Raw genomic sequence first — 24126 nt, 5'->3', positions numbered from 1 at the left:
AAAAGAGAATAAAGGGCAGGTATTCAACTTTGAACTGCTTGTCCCTGAAATACATTACAAATGTCTAAAAAATTAAGAAGGCAAATTAGCTGTATAACATTTTTATTTTACTATATTGACATTTTATGCACAAATACTTTATCAGAGTAAAAATAGAAAATAATTGTTTCATGTAAAATTACAAAAAAAAAAAAGCAAACCACAAAAGAAATACGTAATTATTAGCAGAGTATAAGTGTCTTTATTTAAAGAGTAAAAAGTATGCAAAACCCCTTCTGTTTTACAAAAATTGGGAATATTCTATGTTTTCATTCTGGCAGCAACAGAAAATCCTTTGACAATATATTCTACATCTTTTGTTTTATTGAAGACATCAAGTTAGTCACAGATCTCTCCCTCAACTACAGAGAGCGTGATAGCAATTTCATACTGCTTGAAAGCTTCTTTCTTTACTAATTAGAACACGGTGGAAAAGCAGATGGAGCCAAAACAAAGAACCCCAAGGACCATTACTCCTACTGAAAGGCTGCAAAGCAACAACAGGATATAATCACAAAAGGTGGGAGCAGAAGTTTCCCTCGTGGGACTTACCATGTAACAAGAAGAGACAGGGGAATGAAGCATTGATACCACTTCTCAATTTTGCTCTGTGTTTACCCACAGTCCAGTTTGATTTAGCAAGCTGGCATTTTAAGCTTCTTTTTTTTTATCCTGTATTTTAACTAAAAAGGCCCCTCAAGAACTCTGCTAACTAGAACTAGTGACTTGTACTGGACTTGTGTTTAGTCACGAAATGTTGTTACATGCAGAGCTGCTGCCCTCAAATACCAACTTCACATAATTCTTGGTAAGCAAACCTGCATCTCCTGCACAAGCCACCTCCAACACTTGCCAACCAGTGACATCAACTGTAACAGCAAGAAAAGGGGTGATGTTGACCTTTTGTGACAGATATATTTACATTTTTTGCTTAGGGCTTACAATTATTTTTAAAAGCAAAATTACATCAGCATGCTCAGCAGATGGAGTGCTGTAAGAACTCAAGGATGAAAGCAACAATAAAAGTTACAAAAACAAACATCCAGCAAAAAACCTTTGATTTTATAATCATGTCAATGATGAAAAAACAAGTTAGAACTATATGCAAGACTTCTAGTCAAGCAAAAGCTATCTGCAGATGAGCATCCACCTACAAAAAGCCTTGTCCTCAACACATCTTTAGGGTACACACAAGTCTTTGTATTCTCTGCCTTCTGCCTACAAGTGTAACCATCCTGCTCAGCTCAAGAGCAGCAGCCCAGTGCTCTCACTGCTCAGCACAAACACACTTTATGTTCAGAACTTCACTGTTGAAGGACTTTGGATTTAAGGTTTCAGAGCAGCTCAATCCCTAGCAGAATTAAAGGTCTTCCCTCGTAATTGTTAAGTGTTACCGGGGGGGGAGGGGGTGTTAATTTATGAAAAGTTGGTGCCTCTGTTTATTAACACAAAGACAAAAGCAACCCCCAAATCATACTGTTCTCAGACATCAAAAGGAGTCTAACAGGCACCAGTATGGAAACTCAAAACTTGAAGCCTACTTTTTACTGCATGTATAAGTTTGCAAGAAGCACTGAGTAGCTCAAATTCAGAATACATCCCAACTATTTCTGACTCATCATCCAGACTTCAAATTGCACCCAGCTCTAGAGCATGCATTTGGCTTAAGAAACCTCAAAAATATTACTTGAAGTTCAAAGAGAATTTAATTTTAAATAAAAATTACCTCTTTGTAGTTAATATACATTAGACTGTACAATGATTGGGAAATTGAACTTGAGTTCTCTGTCAAACTATTTCCAATTTGCTTTCTCTTCCTAACCAGGGACTACTGACTGTGATTAACTTAAGTCTTCGGGTACTAAGGTTGACTACCATGCACCTTGCAGAACACAGCATTAATACTCCCCACCAAAACAATCTACTCTTTGGGTGAGGGCTGTTTTTTCAAGTCTTTTAATTACTTGATGGGGGATGGCAGTGGGGGAAGAAGTTCACCTTTGCTTTCTGTGAAATGGCTAACACCAAGTACGTATTTCAAAACAGGTACTTGCCCTCGTTTATGTGTATTATGTGTATATTACAATGAAATTCTCATAATTGGCTTTTCACCTAAGCCATATCTAAACCTGGATCTCCTTCTTCAGCACTGATCTCCAGTTAAGTTTAGTCTTAAGTTTCCTTTGCTTTTAAACACAGAAGCAACTTTAAGAACTTGATGCTTTGTAACATTTAACATCTTTCAGCTCCACTTGATTAACAGAATAACGAATATATTGTAAACTTTGAAAGCATCAAATGCCATTTGGTAGTTCAGCAGAGAACAAAAGACTGGAAAAGGCTGCATTCACACAACTGATCAGCCTGGGGACTACAGGGACTTCATTTTTGTTAAAAGTGTTGCAGAAATTACTTTGCACAACCGTGGTCACAGTGCTGAGTGTCTCCACCTCTCACTAGCTGCAGAAGTTGGGGTGATCCCTTTACTTACATTAAAATATATGCTGTTAAAAGATCCAAATTTATGTGAGTCTGAGTCCTTTATAGAAACTCACGCTCTACAATGTACGGTCAAGAAACAAAAGAAGTTTCCAATTCTGATAAAGGTAAGAGCACCAACTGCTCTGGATATAGAGGAAAGGCCTCAGGCTCCCACTTACAGGTCCCAGTGCTTAATTATCTTTCTCTGCTTGCAGGGATGCTGTGGCCAATGCCACTGCTGTAACTGGCTGTGCAATGCCGTGGAGCTGCATCTTGGCCAGTTTCTTCTGCTCGCACTCCGTGACCAAGCGGTTCAGCTCTGCTGCGCTGTACCCTATCAGAGTCTTCAAATCACACACAAATTTGTACACAAACCTCTTGCCTTGCACCTTGCAGATCATGTCTCCATCATAGTAATACCTGCAAAACAGAAATCAGCAACAGAGAATTTTAGCATCTGTAATTTTCATATGCATCCATTATATACTTAAGCCACCAGAGGCTAAAATATTCTTCTTTTTCTCATTGAGATTCTCAATTTCATATATCAAGATATTGTTTAGGCATCTTCTTCTATGAGAAAAGAGAAATGTTGAAAATTGTCTCTGTACCTTGCTATATTAAGGAGAAACAAAATACAGTACTTATTTTACAGGCCACTGGAAGCATCAGTTCAGGAACAAGTCCTACAGCAGTTTAAAAACAGCTTGGCAGGGAAGGCGTCTTAAATATATTGCTTTGCCTTGATAAGAAAATATTGTCTTCCCCCTTATTATTGTCCTTTGCTTTGCTTTTCTGAAGAAAAAAATTAATGCTGGAAACAGGCTGAAAATTACCAAGCAATTCTATGATATGAAAGCAGCTATTTTCTCCATACTGTTTTCAAAGATGGAAATAAAACTATAAAGTTGGATTTTTGGGGTTTTGTCGGTTTAGTTTTTTTGTTTTGGTTTGGTTTTTTTGTTGTTCTTTTAGGGTTTTTTGTTATAATTCATATGATGTCAAAACTACATCTTTGCCTTTATTTACAACTAAAAGTGAGTTCTTTAATTCTAAATATCTTTTATATTGTGTGACAAAAGAATTATCAGACTGGGCAGAAATACAGTGAGATAACAAGGTCTACATGAACCCCCCCACTCCAGAGACAGTTTAGGTCACACCAATAAAACAGAAATTAGAATTTTGTAGTTTTGTTTCTTTTCTTCTCTCACTACAAGCTTCACTGGAATGTGCATCACATTTCTCATTAAGGAAACTTAAGTGACTGGGATGTAACTTGGATTTGATGAGCTTGACAAGCCTGTGAAAAATTTGAAAAATAATAAAAACTTTACTAACACAACTCACACGATGTAATTTCCTCAAAAGCATCACCCAAATATAGAACAAATGAACACAGATGACTGTCTAAAACTCAATCCTGTGACATGTTGATAAAGCAAAGCTGATTCTTGTTCACTAGCAAAATTAAGTCAATTAAAAGACAAACTTCTGACTCCCAGCTCTAGGGGAAAAGAGGTAAGTAACTAAGAATCCAAGCAAATTTTTCAGACATCTCAAGTTCTGGAAAAAAAAGCCTTTTAATTTCTTACTTTTGAGGGTCAGGACCTAAGCAGCAGAGATGACAAACAGGCTGTGTAGAAAATAATGTTGGCTACTGAGATCATGCAAGAAGCCACAGAGGTCTGTCATGGAGTACAGGAAGTGTCAGAGTAGCTTATTATTGCTCTGGGGGTAAAGACAGTGTGGTTTGTTTGCTAAAGCTCTCATGAGTTTATGACATACAATTATAGAAAAGATTAATCCTTCTTCTCACTCTACCCCTTGAAGTACCACCTGCCTCCCTCAACTCCTCTATTTCCTTCTGTGCAACTCTATACTTATTCTTGGCTGCTACTACAGCTTCCCAACAATTCTCCATGCCAGTCCTGTCCTCCAAAGCACCAGCTGAAGGAACTGCTGTGGAATGGTGTCCAGCACATTCAGCCTCTAACCAAGGTTTAGTCACAGTGGGTTGAATGAACTCTGTAACCACGAGGATGGGATGATAATTTCTGTTTGGCTTTGAAGCAGATCTTGTAGTACTGGGCAGAAATGGGGAAGGATGAGCAATAACCTGGTGTGTCCCCTCTGTGTGAAATAGTCTGTGGGAACACCAGGCAGACTCTTGTGTTGAATATTAGAGGACATCTATATCAGAGAAACTGAGCTCTGCTCACTTGGGGAAATATGAAGCACACACAGAAAAACAAAGTCTGTAATATGTGGCCATGGCATATGTCAAATGGCAGTGCTCATCACTTATAGTGCTTATCACTATCCCATATAATCATTCCTGTCTCAAAAAAAGCTACAGCAAAATGTTCTAAAAAATGGAATATACTTTGAATTATTTAGTCCACATTACTGATATGATCAGAAAGTAAAAGGACCACAAGAAATTAGATCATGTTTAGATGAAGGCCCAAAACATCCCAGATACCCCACATCTCATTCTCAACTCAAGCACTCATTAAAATCAGTCAATGTGGAAAAAGGGTATTTTCAATATTACGCTGATTGCATTTCTAATTACAACATTTACCTACTCAAAAGTATAGAAAACTAAAAATAAATAAAATTAAATACCCATGCAAGTTCTCAAAGTTAGCAGAACATTACTAGACACACAGAAACTTTCTTTTCAGAAGAATACAGGAGATGAATTATTTTTCAAGTCTCATCTCCCTATGGGATAACTAAACAGACCTGGATTTTTAGAACATTTACCAAGATATGTATAACAAAAAAAAGCTGCTCTTCCCTGTCTGCCCCTCTACCCTAGTTTCTATATGCCTGCTTTTCCTACAGCTGGGCAGAAGAGGCTGCATATTTCTCAATAATACCAACATAATTTCCTGTATTAATCAGTAATTGACACAGTGATTTCAACACATTAGTAAACAAAACACATAACCATTTATTTAACTTTAGCTTGGCAACAGTGTTTATCACAGGAGTAGCAAGAGGCATCAAATATCCCTTCAGACATTAAAGTGTTAGAAAACATGCCAATATTGATGTAGCTGCCAAAATGACACCGCTCTGAGGAATGTGATTTCTGCAATTCTGAGAATAAAATATAAATGCAAAAACTTTTAATAGTGATTTATGAAAATTGGGTTTCATATCACACTGGTAAGAACATTATTCCAAAGTTCTTCAGCTGCCTTTGGAATCTTCTGTGGAGGTGCTGACAAAACCTGAAAACATCAGCATAGTTTACATAATTTTTACCTATCAGAAGGTTTTCACATATGACTTTAGTACACAGACTCAGAAATACATGGGTTGGAAACATGGGAATGGTACTGGAACAATACAGGCTGGGGAAGAGCTGTACTGGAAAGGTCCAGTTTTGGACAGGAGATTTGACCAGAAGACTCCTGCAGCCCCTCCAATCCAAAAGAGTCTGTGATTCCATGAAAAGAATTAACATTCTAATGAATATATCAATAATGCAAGAACATATAAGGCTACACTAAAGATCCATCTAGAACAGGAACAGACTCCAACACACTGAAACCTAACACTTAAGGAAAAGTATGAGAGTAAGCATCTACCAATGTTCTTCCTTGCTTTTAGTGACCTGAGGCTCAGGAACTCTTAGAAGTTGCATCTTTCAATACCTAATATCATTCTTAATATTTTTTTCATTAATTTTTTCACTTGTCTGTCAAACACATAAAATAATTCTGGCACCCACAATACTGTGCCTAAAGAAGTTCTAAGACAAACAAAAGAGTGTAGTTTAGCTGTGTATCTCATGCCTGTCAAATATTAATTATATTCTCCCTAAAAGGGTAAAGAAAGCCAGAATATGATAATTTACCATCATTTCTTACAGAGGTATTTTCAAATAGAAGTTGATATTTTTATACAATGTTAGAGGGGTTTATTTAAAAAACAACAACCAACCAAGCTAACAAAATGTATCCAAAAGCAAAAATACTAGTAAGTAAAACACAGACTACAAGCCAAATGCAACTTCACTCATACAAAATGAATTTCTGCTTGAATAATTTGCAGGATTAGGCAAAAAACATCTTTCTTGAAAACAAATCAAGAGAAATATATTTAACAATATCAGAATAAGAAATCAGAAGTTCACTCTTAACAATTTCAAAGAACATGGATGAATTTTCAAATGGTTCCAGAGACTAAAATGATCAGGGAAAAGTAGTCTAAAATTCAGGTACTTGCATTCTTCCCCCTCCTCAAGTACCTCAAAGTGAATCAATAACACAAGTCCCTTTTATCAATGTCAAACTACAAAATCACAATGAAATGAAGACACTGAAACACTTCCATTTCTTCAGATCACTGTGATGTTAGAATTGGGACTGTTGAAACATAGCTGTCAATTGTATTTTTCAATTTAAGATCCACACAATGAGAACAATGAAATGAAACAATGAATATTTGAAGCTAGAAAAGGTTCTTACATACAGAAAACCACTAACAATTACAGAGGAGTATCTGCTTTATTCCATAACAAGAACAAGACAGTAGAACATAAAAATAAGTTAATAATTCACATAATTTGGTATCTTTCACCAATAATCAATATTGTTTGACATGCTACTAAAACCATAACATTGAAGATAAATAAAAAAAGAGGTGTATTTCTGAAGTGAGTGACCCAAATTAAAGAAAATCTACTTTCAAAAAGTTATTCTACTTGCTTCTTTAAAAATGAAAAAATAAAACAAAACCAAAACAAAGGCAAAAAGCCCAGCAAAAACTTCCCCCCTAAGACTAGCAGGATCTCATTGCCAAGGACCAGCTTCAGAAGATTTGGTTTTGCCTTTACCAAAAAAGCTGCAAGTTTTGCATTATGTGAATTAAAAATGAGGTAGCCAAATGAAAGCAAATCAAACCCATGAGTTCTCAGGTTCCTTACCTCAAAGCCCGACTAAGCTTCTCATAGTTCATCGTGGGCTTGTTCTTGCGCTGTCCCCATTTCTGTGCAACCAGTTCAGGCTGATTCAATTTGAACTCTCCTTCATCACCAACCCAAGAAATACAGTCCCGAGCATCTTTGTCAGTGAGAAGTTCCAATAAAAACTGCCACAGCTGGATCTGGCCATTGTTCCCTGTTAAAACAGGAATAACAAGATGCACATCAACTTGTCCTTTTTATGTTCCACTCATGGCTAAAAACTTGCAACCAACACATTAAAGCAGACCAGCATAGACTATATGATGGAAGGAAAACTTCCATTTAATCAATCCCTTCTAATGATTCTTTTGCAAACATTTCCCTGCAAAGTCATCAGTATCCATTTTGATTTAAAAAAGATGAATACAGCAAAAAAAATTATCAAGATTTCACATAAATCTTCCCCCTAGAACTTAAAAAAACCCAACCCCCCAATTTAATAATTGAAATGCATATCTATCTTTAAAACAGAGCAGACATAGCAAGAGCTGCTTATTCCTCTTCACACATACACATATGTGTAATACAAGCTGTTTTTTAAAAAAAAATTTGGTCTCAAATTTTCAACATGAAATATGAGAAACACAAAAGCTTCAGCTTATACCAATGTAGCATCTTTCACATCCAATCACTAAGATTTCTTTCTAACTCAAGGACCCACAGATAAATTCCTAAATTCTCAGTGAGACACAGAGAGCAGATCTGATGACTAAAGAGAGAAACAGAGTATTCCTCACTAATGTCAGCCAATTTGGCCTTAAAATTCTGAAGGACATCATCAGAGGCCTTTATAGAGTTTAAAACAAATAAAAACTCAAGGAGGAAGAAAAGGAAGGATTTAACAGAAAAATTCACAACATTAAAGAGAAGCAGAACAAAAACGACAGCAAGAAAAAATAAAGGAGTTAATAATTGAAGAGTATGTACAAATAGCAGTAATTCCAAAATAAAACTGCAAATTTAGTGCACAGTTTTCCAGACATTCATTCATTTAACTAAACAAGAAATATGAAACTATCAATTTTGAAGTCACCAGATTGGGGAAAAACAGAGGAATGCAACAGACAGTGCAAGTAGCAGCTAAGGCTACATTTTACAACACGGAGCTTATTTTCTTCCCTTTCTGCAACTAGAAGGAAGTTCAAAGCTTGAATAAATGCTGTGTGATGGTTTGAGAGGACAGACTGTTAAGTGATGGGGAAATTTATGCATTTTATTTACTGCAGGATGGAAAAATTGCAGCATCATGCTGACATGGTGCTTGAGTGAGCTGACCAACCTGCCAGGGCTGCCTGTGCTTACCACAGATTTTTGTACCTATGGCTCCCTTCACACCACACAGACTCCTGCAAACCTCACACTACAAAGACGTGTTTCACCAAACTGTAATTCAAATTACTGGGTCAGTGTTCAGTGCATCAGCATGTAAAAACAATGGAGGCAATACCTGTTCTGTTCCCAGGGGAGCTCCTATCTTCCCCAGAGATCCTTGGAGCTCTCTGTACTTTAGCTGCCTTTGCACTGCTGTTTATCACTTTGATGGTGGTTGGGGTAGCAGGCTGTACAGACGCTGGTATAATCTGCACAGCTGTAGAGCAGAGAATGTTGCAGAACATCAATTATAAATTGCTGGCACAGAAACAGGCATATTTTATTTATTACCCATATTATCATAACATCTAGAAGCTAGGTTTTTTCCTTTGCTAAAAAGGCACACTGCATTAAGTCATAATGCTAAATATAAAGACCTTTTTACCTCTTACATGAAAATTGTAGTTTTAGACTCAATGCAGAAGTGTCACATTACAGATAAACACCAGCTTTAGTTTATTATCATGTGCATTACATGTTTCCACAAACAGATCCCAAACTCTCTCAAGCCCTTGTTTTCATTTTCATGCTGTTCCCACATGATCTGCCCTAATGCCCTTTTCTCCACAGTCACTGCACAACCTTCATGCCTGATACTCAAACTGCAAACACCTTCTATTGCAATGGTGTAGGAAGATGCTGATGACCCACTCAAGCTGGCTTCAACAAGACAAAACCACAGGATGTAATAAACAGTCTGTCTATTTAAAATACAAGATGCTTATAAGTCTTCTGAAAATGGATTCATTTAAATAATTGATGACACTGCTTAGCTGAAAGAATGAACTTCAAATAACTGGAAAGTTACTTTAATGCATTATTTCTAATATTGGTTTCTAAGCAAGTAATCTCTTCCACAGAACCTTTCAGTTTTTGGAAACAGTTATTTATTTGAAATTAATATTTAAATAGATCCATTCATTAATGCAATATATAACCTAGAGCCCTGAAACAACTAAAACCCTCAAATACGTATCCTAGACAGCTTATTTCAAGAAAGTGGAAAATCTACCATCCAAAATGGAAGTTATAAACTTCCATAGCTCAGGTCAAACACTACTTTTCAGTCAGTAACAAAATATAGAGAAACTCTAAGTTATGTTTTGAAATTTAAATTATATCCTCCTCCCTTTCCCAAGGAAAAATACGCTCTCAAGTGATTTTCTAGATGTTGTACTATCAAAGTGCTGAACCACAGTACACTGCTAACCTGCAAACTGTGAATTATGTGAATTAATGCTGACAGAAGTACTTACGCTGATCAATTGTAACAGTTGCTATTTCTCCAGAGTGTTCTTGGCTAGCCAACACATCTACAAAAAACATTGGAAAAAAACCCAGCAGCTTTATATTTAACCCACAAATAATACATCACCTGAAGATCAAAAACTTTCCTATTTCATAGAGGAAAAGAAATAAAAAATTGGTATCAGTCTGCAAGAGACATGTACAGCTCATGGTCTTACAAAAGGATACATTTTAACATCTGTCATTCAATTTTTAGAAGGGTGTACAATGGCAAATTTCCACTACCTTATTATGCATTCACCATCCCCCAAACCCTTCAGCAATAATATGTAAATGAAGATAGAAATAGTTTAGTCTGGCAGGTTACATCCAAGCATGGCACATCTGAAATGCACACATATGTTACTGCATTATGCACATGCAATGCATCACTCAGCAGCTGTATTATGTACCATCTAAGGATTCACCTCCTGTGCTTAATAATCTGCACTTCAATATGACATAAAAATGTACATTTAATAAACTCACAACCAATATTTAATTATAGAACTAACAAATTCAGTAGATGCACAAACTATGAAGCTTTATAAAAAACAAAGCTGGAATAACCATTCACTACCTCCTACCAGTTATGAGGTTTGATAAAAGACCTGCAGTGTTTAGCATGCAGACAATGTTTTATGGCAGCAGATATTGTAACATCTCCTCTTATCTTGTACTCATATCCTCATTTTTACCCCCAACACTGAGTAAAGGAAAAATGACTGCTCATAACTGATTTCATAGTTCAAGAAAAAAGTCCAAAAAAACCAAAACAACCAAACTGTCATACACTTTCGAAGCAGCTCCAGGTGGCTCCAGAGGATTTCTCCCCGTGGGACACGCTGGAAGAAATCCTCTTGGCTGAGGTTGCAGAGGTCCCGCCCAGGAATGCTGAGTGCATTGAGGTCAATGTCAGTCATGCTGAACTCCTTCATCACCCACACCACCCAGTGGAGAACCTGGTCTGTCGACCACTGAACTGGGTCTGGAAAAGATGGATCACACTTCAAATCACCCCATCATACACTGCAAGGTTCCTCTTTGATTATTTAATAACTTCCATAAGAGTAAAAGCACAACATCAACAAGCAGAGTTACCGAGACCAAATCTGCCTGGAAAGTTGGTGACTGCACTTAAAATGGTGATGGAATGGTGTGGGTTGGTGGGGTGATGGAAAGGGTGAAAGAACGATTTTCTTTAAAGAAAGTTTTCACATCAAAACTATGCCTGACATATTTCAAACACAAAAAATGAAGTTTCTTCTTCCACAGGTCTTTAGCTTCAAAAAAAAGAGTTCTCTCTCACAGAAGGATACTCCTCTTCAAAAATGTTGATCAGTTTGTGATTATGACAAAATACTAAACTAATTCACATCATCTCAGTTTGTGGTGACACAAACCACCACTTGATAGGTCTGGGATGGATTAATTTTCCTCCCAGAAGCCCCTGCTGTGTTGTACTTTAGGCTGGTGACCAAAATCACTGTTAATAATAGACTGGGATGTTTTGTCTACTCCTGAGCAATGCTTGCAGAGGTCATGAAGATGTGGTCCAGCACTACACAGAGAACATAAAGCACAAAACTAGCAAGAGAATTTTGAAGAGAACAATGGGCTTGAGTTGGCTGCAACCCATGTTCTTCTTCCTGGCCATTAAGGACACCTAACCTTGTGATGGTGAGTATATTATAGACACCTGTACCAGGAATCCTGTTGGGATTGTGCAATTGCTGTATTCATCTATCTCACCTTTGTGCTGGGTTTTAATGTACCTTGTATTAATCTACTCAACCAGAAATCTCATGCATTATCAGTGATTTTCAAGTAAACTTGACACTCAATATTAAAACCTCCACACATGGAATATCTAAAAGAACCTGGTCAGATTACTGGACTCCAATGCAAGGAGTTCTCTGTTTCACATTCAGGCATCCCAGTGAGCAGGCAGGGGGTGCAAACTGAGGAGGGACAACTGACCCCAACTGACTAAAGGGACATTCCACACCACAGGGAATAAAACCGAGGACCAGCTTTTTCTGAAGTGTCCCTTGCATAGAGCCTAGCTGAGCATTGGCCAGCTGGAGGAAAGTGATTGCTTCTGCATGACTTTTTCAGCCAGAGCATCAAGTTTTGGGATGCTAATGTTGTACACAATATATTAAAATATGTCAACAGGTAAGAACTAGAAACTAAAGTAAAGGCATCTACTTTTCACTGGAGCAGAGTGATTATGTATTTTTAAATTCTGATATGCCAAGCAGATGTCACCTTGACAATTTTTTAAGATTTAAAATAAATAAAAAGTAAAAATTAAGTAATAAAATTAAGAATTAGAGAAAGCAAAGTATCCTAATTCTATAAGCATTTATCTAGGAGCTACAAATTTAATTTTGGTTAACAAAGGACAGCTACATGGTATCATCTTTCTCAAATGCTACCTAAATCAATGCGATGTAACCTGTGGCAAAAGACACACCACAAGGGGGTTGATCTACCAAACATCAGCAGCAGTGAACTTTCATCAAAAAGCTGCTAATTCATTCTCATTGACAGAACACAATCTGCAAGGAAACAAAAATCATTACTTTCTCTAACCACTTCTGTGGTTTCCAAGCTTTCTGCCTTTCTGTTTTCTGTATTTATTTCTCATAACAATTAATATTTCCTTCCTTCTAGGTACCAAATATTTGGATTCCAATGGCAGAAATACTTTTAATGGAAAAACATTTATCATCTCTAATAAAACCCACCCAAAACATAGCATAAAGAGAAAGCCACAACATTTTAAAGACCTACTAAAAGTTAATTTTCCCTTTGCAGCAAAGCAGAGAAACCTGTAAGGATGAAGACAACAAACACTACTTTCCTGGATGATTATTTATTGACTTGCCTTGGCTCTTAACATCAACACATCCTGTCCTCTTAAAAGATTCAAGAAATAATTTAGGATTATAATGTAGAATCTAGGGGCACCTTACTTCAGCTCAAGTTCCTGTAATGTCTATTAAGAAAACATTTAAAATGTTATTCTTTCTAGGAGTGTAATTTAGCACATTTTTTTGATATCAAGAGAACACTGTTATTCGTAACCCACAGATCTCTGATCTCTGTCATAATGAACTAACACAATTTTCCTGAAAAATCTGCAGTCCTATGCCCCCAAAATCATTGAACTTTTAAAGCCACAGTTGTGGGTTATGGGGTTTTCTTAAAGCATCAACATTATTAAAGTTTATTAAAAACATTACTCAACATAACAACATTGGTTTAAATAATTTTTTTCTAATACTAATGTGAGAGCATGATGAAAAGTATTAGTCTGCTTTTGATAATCCCTCACTTTTTTTTTCAAACATTCCACATCAAATCCCTGATTAACAACAGACGTAACATGAGGAAACTATTTTTGAAGTGCTTACCAATAAGAAAATTAAAAAATCATGAAAAAGCCTTTGCTTTAGTTATCAAAAATAGGCTCAAAATATTGGAAAGCTACATGTCTGCAAAGACATCCTTCCAAACATCCCCCTTGCCAAATATATTCCAGTTTTATAGGTCTGCTCATATAGAACAGCTTTCTAAATATGCCTTGACAGCACATTTCTGCCAGTCATAAGAAACAATTCAGCTGGGTAATCTCCCAAACATGATATAGGTCTACATCCCACAGTTCCAGTTCAATCTTAAACAGACATTCAGAGATGGTTTTTTAAGCTAACATTAAAAGAGCAACCTGCAAAGTAACAACACTATCTCAAAAAAAGATGATGATCTAGAAGAATATTTATTTTGAGTTCTGAATCCTCCAGTAGGACGAAATCCAGTACAGCTTCTCATACAATATCTGATTTAACAGAATACTCAGCATCCTCCAGTTCATGAACAATTTGTTTCAGCAACTTTAGAGGCAATGCCCCAATACTGAGCCTATTCAATTCCACACACACCTGAAGAGCTTTATCACTAACATACACGTTTTTAAAGAGGGCAGGAAGAAAAATGCTTTCTAAAACTGCATTGACAGGGTAATTATGGCACGACACCACTCATTTAATGAAACTATTATGAGCAGTCTTTTCACTTCTCCTTGGTTTTTAGATCAGGTACTAGGAAAAAATTTTTCCCTGTGAAGGTGAGGAGGCCCTGGCTCAGAGAAGCTGTGGCTGCCCCATCCCTGGATGTGTTCGAGGCCAAGCTGGACAGCGCTTGGAGCAACCTAGTCTAGTGGAAGCTGACCCTGCCAATGGCAGGGAATTGGAACCAGATGATCTTTAAGGCCCCTTTCAACCCAAGCCATTCCATGATTCCACAATTCCCTTATGCACTGCCCCAGCTGAACACACCACAGCTGTGCACTCTCACCATAAGGTATCCCAAGGCGCTCCTGCTCCTTGCGGTAGCCCTCCAGCGCTGCAGCCCATCGCGTCACTTGCTCAGATGTTTCATCTGAAATTGTTGCAATGTGTTTTGTTCCATCCAAGGTGATCACTTGAGCTTCCTCAACAAGGTGAGCTTCAGCCTCTGCATGATGAGCATCTGGATCGATCACAACCTCCACGGTCTCCACAGGCTTCACAATTTCCAGGATGTTCAACTTGGGCTCTATCCCTAAGCATGGAAACAACACAAAACTTAAAGACATTAAAGCAAATATGACAAAAACATTGTTTTAAAGCTTTCTGATTAGTGGGGTTAGCAAACACAGGAAAGAAGCAGAACACAAAAGGGTCATTAAACTTCTGCAAGTGTCCTAAACTGGAATGACATACTCTATCATAGAGCATATACTTTAGTAAGGTGAGTAACAAAGCTGTCCCTACTTCTTTCCCCAGTATTACAGCTTCCTGTTCTATTTAAGTGATCTGTTTCACAGACCTCGAACAGAATGTTCAGCATGTGAGCATAAAGCACAAGTATTTTGGCCTGTAAGAAATACAACAAATAGAAAACTCCAAAGCAAATAGAAAAAGCAACTTCCAAAAGGATCCAGAACAAGTATCCAGCTTTACTCCAACCATAAGACACTACTCCCAGCCTTTATAATATTTCCCTGACATCTCTGGGCTCTACACAAAGCAGTTAACATTTTCTTTCCGTACTCTGCAGCAGGCAATGTGTTAAACAGCAAGTTAAAAAGAAACCTAGAAAATTCTTCACATTTCAGGCTTCATCAGTTATTCATGTTTTTGTTTTGTCTGTAATTTCAGATATTAGATCACAGAGCTAACAGGATATCTCTGTATCTATCCTGTAGCAAGAAAGAACACATTCACTAATGCTTTGTATCATCACATTCTCTGTTGTCCTCCAAGGTGTTTTGCCTCACCCATTTCCTGACATTGCACACAAGATTTTTCACAATTATTTCTATTTTTGTGACATATAATTTTCATTATAATGCAAACAACTACACTTATTTTAAGAGATTTTTATCGAACATATTTTCACATTAAAAAAGAATCTTTGCAATTCTGTTTTATTATGACTTGGAAAACCCTGACCATGGTTTGGCTGATGAAAGTAGGATTCACAGAACATCATATGGCCAGAGTAACTTCAGTATCTTGTACTGTAAAGATATTACTTTGCATCCTTTCTTTCTAATCTGTATTAAACCCCAGTATGAGATGGTTCTGCAGGTAACAACCTTAAACACTAAATCCACAATCCAGTTTTAGTTTGTCAGGGAAAAGAGATGAAGTATGTACCTGTATTACAAGTAAGGAAAAAAAAAGTCTTTTTCAGACAAGTATTCCTCTAGATTTTAAAAGGCATTCAGCTTGAAAAAAATATTAGGAAGAGAACAAACTTCACAAAGACCCTAGAGTACAAAACTCAGCAATGTGAAATCAAGGACGTGAAAATAGATGTTGACAACCAGTAAGAGGTTGATTAGATGAAGAAGCAAACATGAAGAAAAAGGAAACAAATACCTTACTTAGGAGAGTGTTTTATCTAGGCCATGAAAAATTAACATGCACACAAACTTCTTTCAAAATTATACAAAAATGGGTAAGGGAAGCCACCAAGGGTTAAGATTCTATTTTTGATCTTCAAAAAAGAAAGTAAAGAAAAAAGCTTCTAGAGAGGTACAGTTCATTATGGCTGAACAAAATAATTCACTGTGTATCATAAAACTACATGTCAAAAGAACTTTGTGCTTTATCCACAATACAAACAGAGAGATCAAAGGAATGAGTCTCTGTAGAGGAAACACCTTGTAAGCAAAAATGTGAATTAACAGTCTGCCATCTAACTTACTGAAATGTGGGAAATGGATTTGTAGAGAGATTTTAGGGTATGACAGAAGGCTTACACAGTATGCAAGTATGTACACATTTCCAATAGCATTAATCCTCAACATTTATTTTATTTTTACTACTTAAAACTATAGTACACCATGAAAAAGACATTCTGAAGCTCTGTGACCATTCATTGATTTTCTCAATTTTACAGCTAGGAATAGGAGATTAGGTTTGCTCACAAGTATTCCTACAATATTAGTTTGTCTGTACAACAAATGTAACTGCTTACCTTGCCTAGATATTACTTGTACACTGAGTTGCACTGTTCCATCTGTTTTTACTCCTTGATCAAAAAGGCTTCGGTCTGGGTCCAGCTTGATAAATTAAAATTGATAATTAAAAAATTAAAAAATTAAAAATGTGTATTAGTCTCATAGTTAAAATAAGCTTATTCTCCTTTAAAGTATAGAAACATTTGGTGCAGGTGGAAAATTTTCTGAAGAAGTGTGCAAATATTTTTAGTACTGTGTAGACATAGTACATGACAGAAAAAATGTTATTGTATTTGAAACTTGCCACTCTGTTCTGTTTAAGATATTTTTGCCTATAGGAACATTTTTTGGCCTAAAAGAAGCAATGCAATATGGAGAGGTACCTTCACTACCTGAAAACTACCTACAGCTCCTTCTCTGAATTTTTAACACTTTCACAAAAATTCTTATCTTTATAACAATATTTTCCTGTTGTTTCTGGAAAAGCCACAGATGTCTGATTGCAACTTGAAATAAAACATGTAGCTAAATGAAATGCAAAACACTTATGCTGTATAAAGTGGCAATGCCTGTAAAAACGGGGGATTTCTTGAGTAATGCTTTCCTACCTCTATACTTCAGTAACAAAGAAACCTTCTCATTTCAAAACAAGACTTATGGAAGGCTTATGGAAGTTCCAGCAGCAACAAATGATGTGGGCTACCTCAAGACAAAGTAGTATGGTCATCACCCTCATTCTTTTTTCACTTCCAAGGTGGTTTCTTAACCTCACATCAGGAACTCTAAGAGTATTTTGATTGTATTCACACTGAACTAGTGTGTATATATTAAATGGTCTAATGATAATGAACCTGACATGAAATTAAACTCTTAATTGCAGTTAATATTTCACATGAAGCATGAATTCCACAGACAATGGCAAAAAGGGAAAAAGTATGTAAAACACTTCTCCATTACAAAGTTAAATCTTTCATTACATTTCAATTTACCTGGATATCTTGCAGACAAATTTCATGTGCATCCAAGGAACACTGCAGTCTGGGTTCCAGCAACTTCTTAAGATTTCCAATGGGCTCACTGATGTCAATAGCCTGACTCACAAATTCTGCAGTGGTGTAGGTTTGCTCTACAATGCTTAAATAGTAAATTAATATAATTAATATTAATTACTAATTAATATAAATCACTACCTACATGTTAATAGAGCAGGTATAGGAAAGCTTAAGAAAAGTTAGAAATAAACTAGATAAAAAGTAATACTGACTCTGAGATCATAATATCATGCAGTATTAGTTTGAGTAGAGAGCCAACTACTAAATTGCGTTCTCAATCACTTTACAGTTGTGTAACTCTTCTTTCACCCTGTCACCACTAAAGAGCTCAGGTAAATTCCAAGATTCATATCATCTTCTTCAAGAGAGTTACCCATGGTTAGAATATATTGTTAACTTGCACGTAAACTCATTTCATTTGCTTTGCCTGGACTGTTTTTAAAAGATATTCAAGTTAAAAGCAAACACAGAAACTTAACAGACAGGAAAAACAGAAGGAAAAAAATGCTCACATTCATACACAGCAACTTTCCATGTCTTTTCACCAGTCATCACAAGAATAACAAGCTTAACACATAAAAGGGACAACCAGAAGGAAGTACAGCAATACGGAGCCTTGAAGGAACATGACATGGTTGTCCTGCACTACAACAATATTGGCACAGGCATTAGGAAATGTCATTGTTTTGGGACTCATGCTGTAACTATGACCTTACACAGTTGGGCACTCTTCATTTAGACAGAAGGAAACCAGAATGTACACAGATTTAGTCTGTAAGTGGTAAAAATACACCAGGAACTTAGAATGTAAGAAACCAGTAAGTGGTTTTGAATCAGTTCTCCAGAACAGGTTCTTAAAGAGTGGTTAACTTAACCAGCCTCAGTTCTTTCTACCTGTCAAGAGACTGAAATGTTATGGTTTATGGCTTAAACATCTTTATGAAGGACTTTTGCCTGTTATAGCAAAAGTGGGAAACAAGAGGTGCATGCAAGACCATTGCACCCTGAATGGGCCTCCTGACTGAGGCCCTTGACTGCAAGTTAACAGAGATGAGATAAAGTGACCCAAGTCTGGACTAGGGGAAAAGAATACATTCACAAGAGGATTAAGCAGAGCACCTTTGGGGTGGAAGCCACAGCCTCAGGTGTTTCTGCTGCCAGGCTTTTACAGATCCCTGCACCAAACAGGGGAAGGAGGAGAGGTTTTGGGTGTGTGGCACAGCCTCTGATGCAGTGAACACCCATCCTCCACTGGGCAGACTGGCCCAGCTGTGGGGCCTCCCACCCCTGCAAGGCCACATCTGTGTGAGGGACAACAGAGGGGGTGTCATGGCTCACCAAAGGCCCCCCAAAAGGGGTCCCCAGACCTTGCACCAGAGCACTGCAGTGATACCACATGATGTAACAGACCCACGGTCTTACAAGGGACAGTGTCTAACTGCCCCCCCCAGGGAGGTACCTGTGTGTTCCCACCTGCCAAATACATTTTAATCCATGGGATTCTGTACTTTCAGCAGGGAACCTCACCACCAAGAAGACCAGATGGAGTGAAGCAACAAGATGCCACTGGGACCCTTGGAAGGGTGATATGCCTCTACTCAATACTGGTCACTTTCCCTGACCCCACCCCTACCTCTTTTTCTATTTCTTTGTTTTCTTTCCTTCTCTTTACTCTTCTAGCATTAAATAAAATATATATATATATATATATTTTTTTTTTTTTTTTTTTTGTATCAACATCCAACCTCACTTGGTTTTAATCAAGTTTTGGGGTTTGATCTGTTTTATACACAGATAATTAATTTTCTTTGCTCTTCTGTGCTTAGACCAGATTACAACACTATCCTACACATTAACTGATGCTCTGAGCTTCCAAACAAAGTAGTGAAAATAAGAAACTAAAAACCCAGGTTGAGGTAATTAAATCAGAGGGTATCCTACCCCAGTATGTACGGTTTCAATGGCCTTAACAACAGCATAGTTGATACTGAGCATCATTTCTGCTCTGTTAGAAACAAATCATCCTTTATAAATCCTGTAGAACAATAAAGCAAAAGACTGGAGATACAGAAAGATCTATCTCAATTACAGAAGGATTCACTGAAGCTAAAAGGTTTGCAGCACACACACAGACATACTACTACAGACATGAAAATAGGAAAAGTAAAGTTCTGATAACGTAGCAGTTTGGGATTTAGATGACTAAGGCTGAGGAACATGACAGCACTATACTGATTTCCTATAGTGGCTACATTTTAACTTCTGGGAAACTGCCATTTAATTAGATAAGAAACAGGAAAACTAATTAGCTAATTAATTGCTGCCTAAGGATCCCAAGAAGCAACGACTGTACTTACCTTTCTTCAGTGCATTCCTGTTTCTCAGTTCCATCAATTTCAATTTCTATCAACTCCTCTGCCTCTCTCTTAGTCATGGCTGCAATGTCTTAAGAACAGAGCTATGAACAGAAAATAATTTTTTGTGTAAGTCACAGACCAACAAGACTAGACAATGTTTTATGTCCTATCACACACTTTTTAAATCAAACACCAGAATCGCTTTTTAAAGCCAAGAATTCAACTAAAAATAAATCCAAAAGCTAATATAGATTTCACAAAATATATTGCTATACCTGTCCTCAAACAAATGCTCTAGAAGCAAACATGGGACTATTAATACATTTGCACGGCACCCAAAGCCTGATTCTCTGGGAGGCACCCAAATTTATGGATTTTTTGTTGTTGCTGCTACAGGCCACCTACAGCAAAGCACATCTGAAAATTCAAACTACCTTCCTAGCATGGCTGAAAGAGGCTTATAAATTTAAGCAGCATTTTACATGAAATACTGCATGAGGCAGTTAGGGAGAAGATCCATTATTTCTTCATAGGTAAATAAAGTCAACCACAAAGTGTTTGTTGACTACTCCATCTTCGCACCTCCCACAGGTGAACAGTGGATGACAGGAACATAATAAACCTATCTTGTGAAGTCCCAAACTAAAGCAGGATGCTAGTAATGAAAGGAAAAGCTATTCTGTGATGAGATTCTGACTAACACTGCAGATTTTCATGCCCTGTAGAACACTGTTGGGAACATAAGTGGGAAATACAGCATTTGGTCTGTAAAGACATTGTTTGTCTGGTATTACCGTTTTTCACTTACCAGGACGTATACCATATATGAAATGCATATGATACAAACCAGGCCCAATTATATTAACAGTTTACAATAAATCACATCATGAACTCACAGTTAAAGAAGCAGGAAGTAGAAGTATAGAGGGGAAAAAAAAAAACACTGGAGAAAAAGCAAAAAATGAGTACTATTTAAATATCCAAAACAGAAGAGGTCACCAAGATTTCCATTCTGGAATCATCTCATCCTTTCCCAGGTACTACTTTATCCCAAATCCAAATGTTAGATTGAGTATCTACTGAAGACAACATAATAAGTATATGTATTAATCTTTAAAACTTCTCAGAAGTAATAGGAACCAACTATGTTTTACAGCTGCTATATAAACTGTCTAAAGAAATTCTAACTACTCATCATCTCCTTCAAAACTATTTTGTAAGATCAGTTGTGAATAAATCAAGTGCTGCACATGGTTTGTTCTGTAAGAAGCTACCAAGGTTAGGAAGTAAAAAATCACTTTACCAATATCTCACCACTAGAAACAAACCCAGACCCCATTCACAAATCTGGCTCTGTGAAAATCCCCACTGAACAGGGCCCCAGGACTCCAATTCCTTTATCACTTAATCTTGCACATTATTCTCATGATAAATGGGATAGACTGAAACATAACTTCTGAAGAATGCAGACAGGTTTAAATAGTTGAATATACTGACACCTGCATGTTACAGGTGATCTCTCAGACTGTTAAAAAATATTTCAAAACCAAGATTTGAGCAATGTCTCTTACTGAAAACTCCCAAAGAAGCAAACTGGTATGATAAAAAGGGGTGAATTCTTTTCTGTATTAGCAATCAGATTAAAAACACAAAACAAAGGTAAATTGTCTTATTTTTTGTGATGGAATTTACCAGTAAGGTCACAAAGGGGTGAGGCTGGGATTTCTGTTCTTTGACATATGAATATGTTATTCACTGAGAAAACAGTGCAAACTCACAGAAAGAACTCACCATCCTGATAGATTTCTGGAAGAAAATATTAAAAAATGCAGAGTGATGCAGAGTGAGAATACATTATGGCCCATAGTAACAGTATGAAATGAGGTAAAGCACTTAGAAGCCCCTGTGGATTGGACTCCAAACTGACAGCTGGACTAGTAACTGTTCATTGCCTCTTCAAAAGCAATTCATGGCTGAATCTCTCAGGCTTTGCTATATTTTGGGATTTCAGAAGGGGCAGGAAAGAGGAACCCAGGCACAAAGAGCAGGTGCACAAAGAGGAAGAAAGAGGGTTCTGCTGAGCACAGACACAAAGAAGGGAGATGGGTATAAAGAATAACAACATAATTTAAACCCATAAACTCATTAAAGTTCATAGAAGCCTAAAGGGGAAATCTATTCAGTCTTCCCCACACTAGCATAAAGAGACTTCTTATGATATAAACATTTCACATGAAGTCTAGCAGTTTGTTCCTACAGGATGATGCAGTTTGAAAGTGAACATAGGTTCAGATGGGACTGAGCTGCCTGACCCTTCCCTGAAGGCTACTGGGAGACAAGAAGGCTCAAAGAGACTGGCTTGCCTGGAGGGCTCGTGGCAGGAACACTGCAACAGCAGCATTTGTTCAAAGGAGCATAAAAACTGTGGTTGATTCCTGGAAGGTTCAGCCTGCTGATTTCTGCTTTTCTACTTTTTCCTTTAACCTAACAAGCCCGAAGACTTACCTGTTAGCCAAGAAGAAATCTGACCTCCACTAACATACAAGAAGGCACCTATCAACAGAGCCTTTTTCCTTTGTGTGACAGCTCAGTGCTACTCCAGTATCTTTTACAGTAAGGACAGCAGTCCCTTTGTTGTGTTTAAAACCTGTCTTTTCCCCAGAACACAAGGAGTTAAGCAACGAATGAGCCCACTGTGAAATGGGCACAAACTCTCTGAACAGAATTATGTTTGCTATCTCACCAGGTAATTGTGAAATGAGGTCCAGTTCTGGAGCTCATACACATAATCAGCTGATATTGGAGCCCCGTCACTGGAGTTATGTGTGCCCCAGAGAAGCTCTGGTGTGTGCAGCACATGGTTCCTCTCCATCCATATTACTCAAATTATAAATGCCAACACAAAGCAGATAACAAAGCAGATAGCCTGTCCTTTACAGATCAGCTTTTACAACTCATGAGTCAGTTCAGTTTCATGATGGAGATAGTGGAGAACTAGCAGGGTGGAGGAAAATCACACTAGATTTGATGTGATTATCTTCCCAATTAACAGCCTGAAGTGAGAAAATAAAGTGAAACTGGGAGCAACATGTACCTGGCCAAACATTAGGAAGTAAACTATGCAAGATCATGGGATCGATTAGGCTGGAAAAGAGATCATCATGAATAAACACCACTTCAACTAGATAATGGCCCTAAGTGCCACATCCAGTGTCTCTTTTAACATCTGCAGGGATGGTGATAGCACCACCTCCCTGGGCTGCCTGTTCCAATGTCTAACTACCCTTTCAGAGAAGTAATTCCTCTTAGTGTCAAACCTAAAGCTCCTCTGGCACAGCTTAAGACTCCGATTATTGGTTTGTGGAGGAGCAGAGCCTGATCCCCACCTCCTGCAATTCCCTGTCTGGGAACTGTAAGGAGAGCAAAGGGTCTCCTTTTCCCGGGATGATCCCCCCGCTCCTCATCACTGTGCTCCAGCCCCTTCCCCATCTCGCTGCCTTGCTCTCGACTCGCTCCATGTCCGTCCCGGAAAGAGGGGCCCAGAATGCACACATCACTCGAGGGGCTCTCAGCACGGCAAGGGGAGAGCCGCGACACGCCACATCCCGTCACGCGTTCACCCAAAACTGGGTTTTTAAGTTTCGCCACGCCGGGGAGGCCTCGGGAGCCCCGCGGCGGGAGCACGGGATCCCCGAACCCGAGGGCCCTTCCCCGCCACCTTCCCGTGGGCCCCGCTTCCCGCGGCGCCTCCGCGTCGTTGTTTGAACCCGAAACGGAAATAGGACCGCGGAGCCGCCGGGGGAGAAACGGAAACAAAACACGGGCCGGGCCGCGCTCACCCGCCGCCACTGTCCGTCCGTCCGTCCGCCGCACCGGCACGTCCCTCCGTCCGTCCGCGGGGAGGTGCCCCGGCTCCGGGCCCAGACCGGCTCCGGGAGCGGGTCCGGGAGCGGGCTGCGCCAGGCTCGGGGCGGCGCGCAGGCCCAGCGCGGGGAAAGCGCGCGACACCGCCGCGCCCCCGCACGAACTACGGCT

At 38.2% G+C, this 24126-nt stretch overlaps 1 protein-coding gene across 3 annotated transcripts; it reads right to left on the bottom strand.

Moving 5' to 3' along the window:
• Positions 1-211: 211 nt before the first annotated feature.
• On the bottom strand, positions 212-24122 carry GABPA (GA binding protein transcription factor subunit alpha). 3 transcript variants are annotated; one of them, XM_056503438.1, is made up of 10 exons: positions 23931-24122; positions 20092-20192; positions 17672-17816; positions 16700-16784; positions 14528-14773; positions 10956-11150; positions 10132-10188; positions 8952-9092; positions 7466-7658; positions 212-2940 (listed from the first exon to the last, which is right to left on the bottom strand). In XM_056503438.1, exons 2-10 carry the CDS (start codon positions 20166-20168, stop codon positions 2712-2714), a joined length of 1368 nt encoding a protein of 455 aa, XP_056359413.1. In that variant the 5' UTR covers positions 20169-20192; positions 23931-24122; the 3' UTR covers positions 212-2711. The 3 variants fall into 3 exon arrangements, with proteins under 3 accessions (XP_056359413.1, XP_056359396.1, XP_056359404.1); XM_056503421.1 differs by lacking the exon at positions 23931-24122 and adding an exon at positions 23478-23714; XM_056503429.1 differs by lacking the exon at positions 23931-24122 and adding an exon at positions 23186-23464.
• Positions 24123-24126: the final 4 nt, after the last annotated feature.

Source organism: Oenanthe melanoleuca, chromosome 1 (genome assembly GCF_029582105.1).
Source record: "Oenanthe melanoleuca isolate GR-GAL-2019-014 chromosome 1, OMel1.0, whole genome shotgun sequence".
NCBI classification, from domain to species: Eukaryota; Metazoa; Chordata; class Aves; order Passeriformes; family Muscicapidae; genus Oenanthe; species Oenanthe melanoleuca.
The sequence above is the reverse complement of the archived record's forward strand: the minus strand, read 5'-3'. Positions and strand labels throughout refer to the sequence as shown.

Coding starts and splice junctions, on each gene's coding strand:
- GABPA (XM_056503438.1), bottom strand. CDS start 20,168: ATGACTAAGAGAGAGGCAGAGGAGTTGATAGAAATTGAAATTGATGGA. Junction 10,189..10,955: donor CCTGGAGCTGCTTCGAAAGT/GTATGACAGTTT, acceptor TGTTTTTTGTAG/ATGTGTTGGCTAGCCAAGAA. Junction 9,093..10,131: donor AACTGTTACAATTGATCAGC/GTAAGTACTTCT, acceptor TCTGCTCTACAG/CTGTGCAGATTATACCAGCG.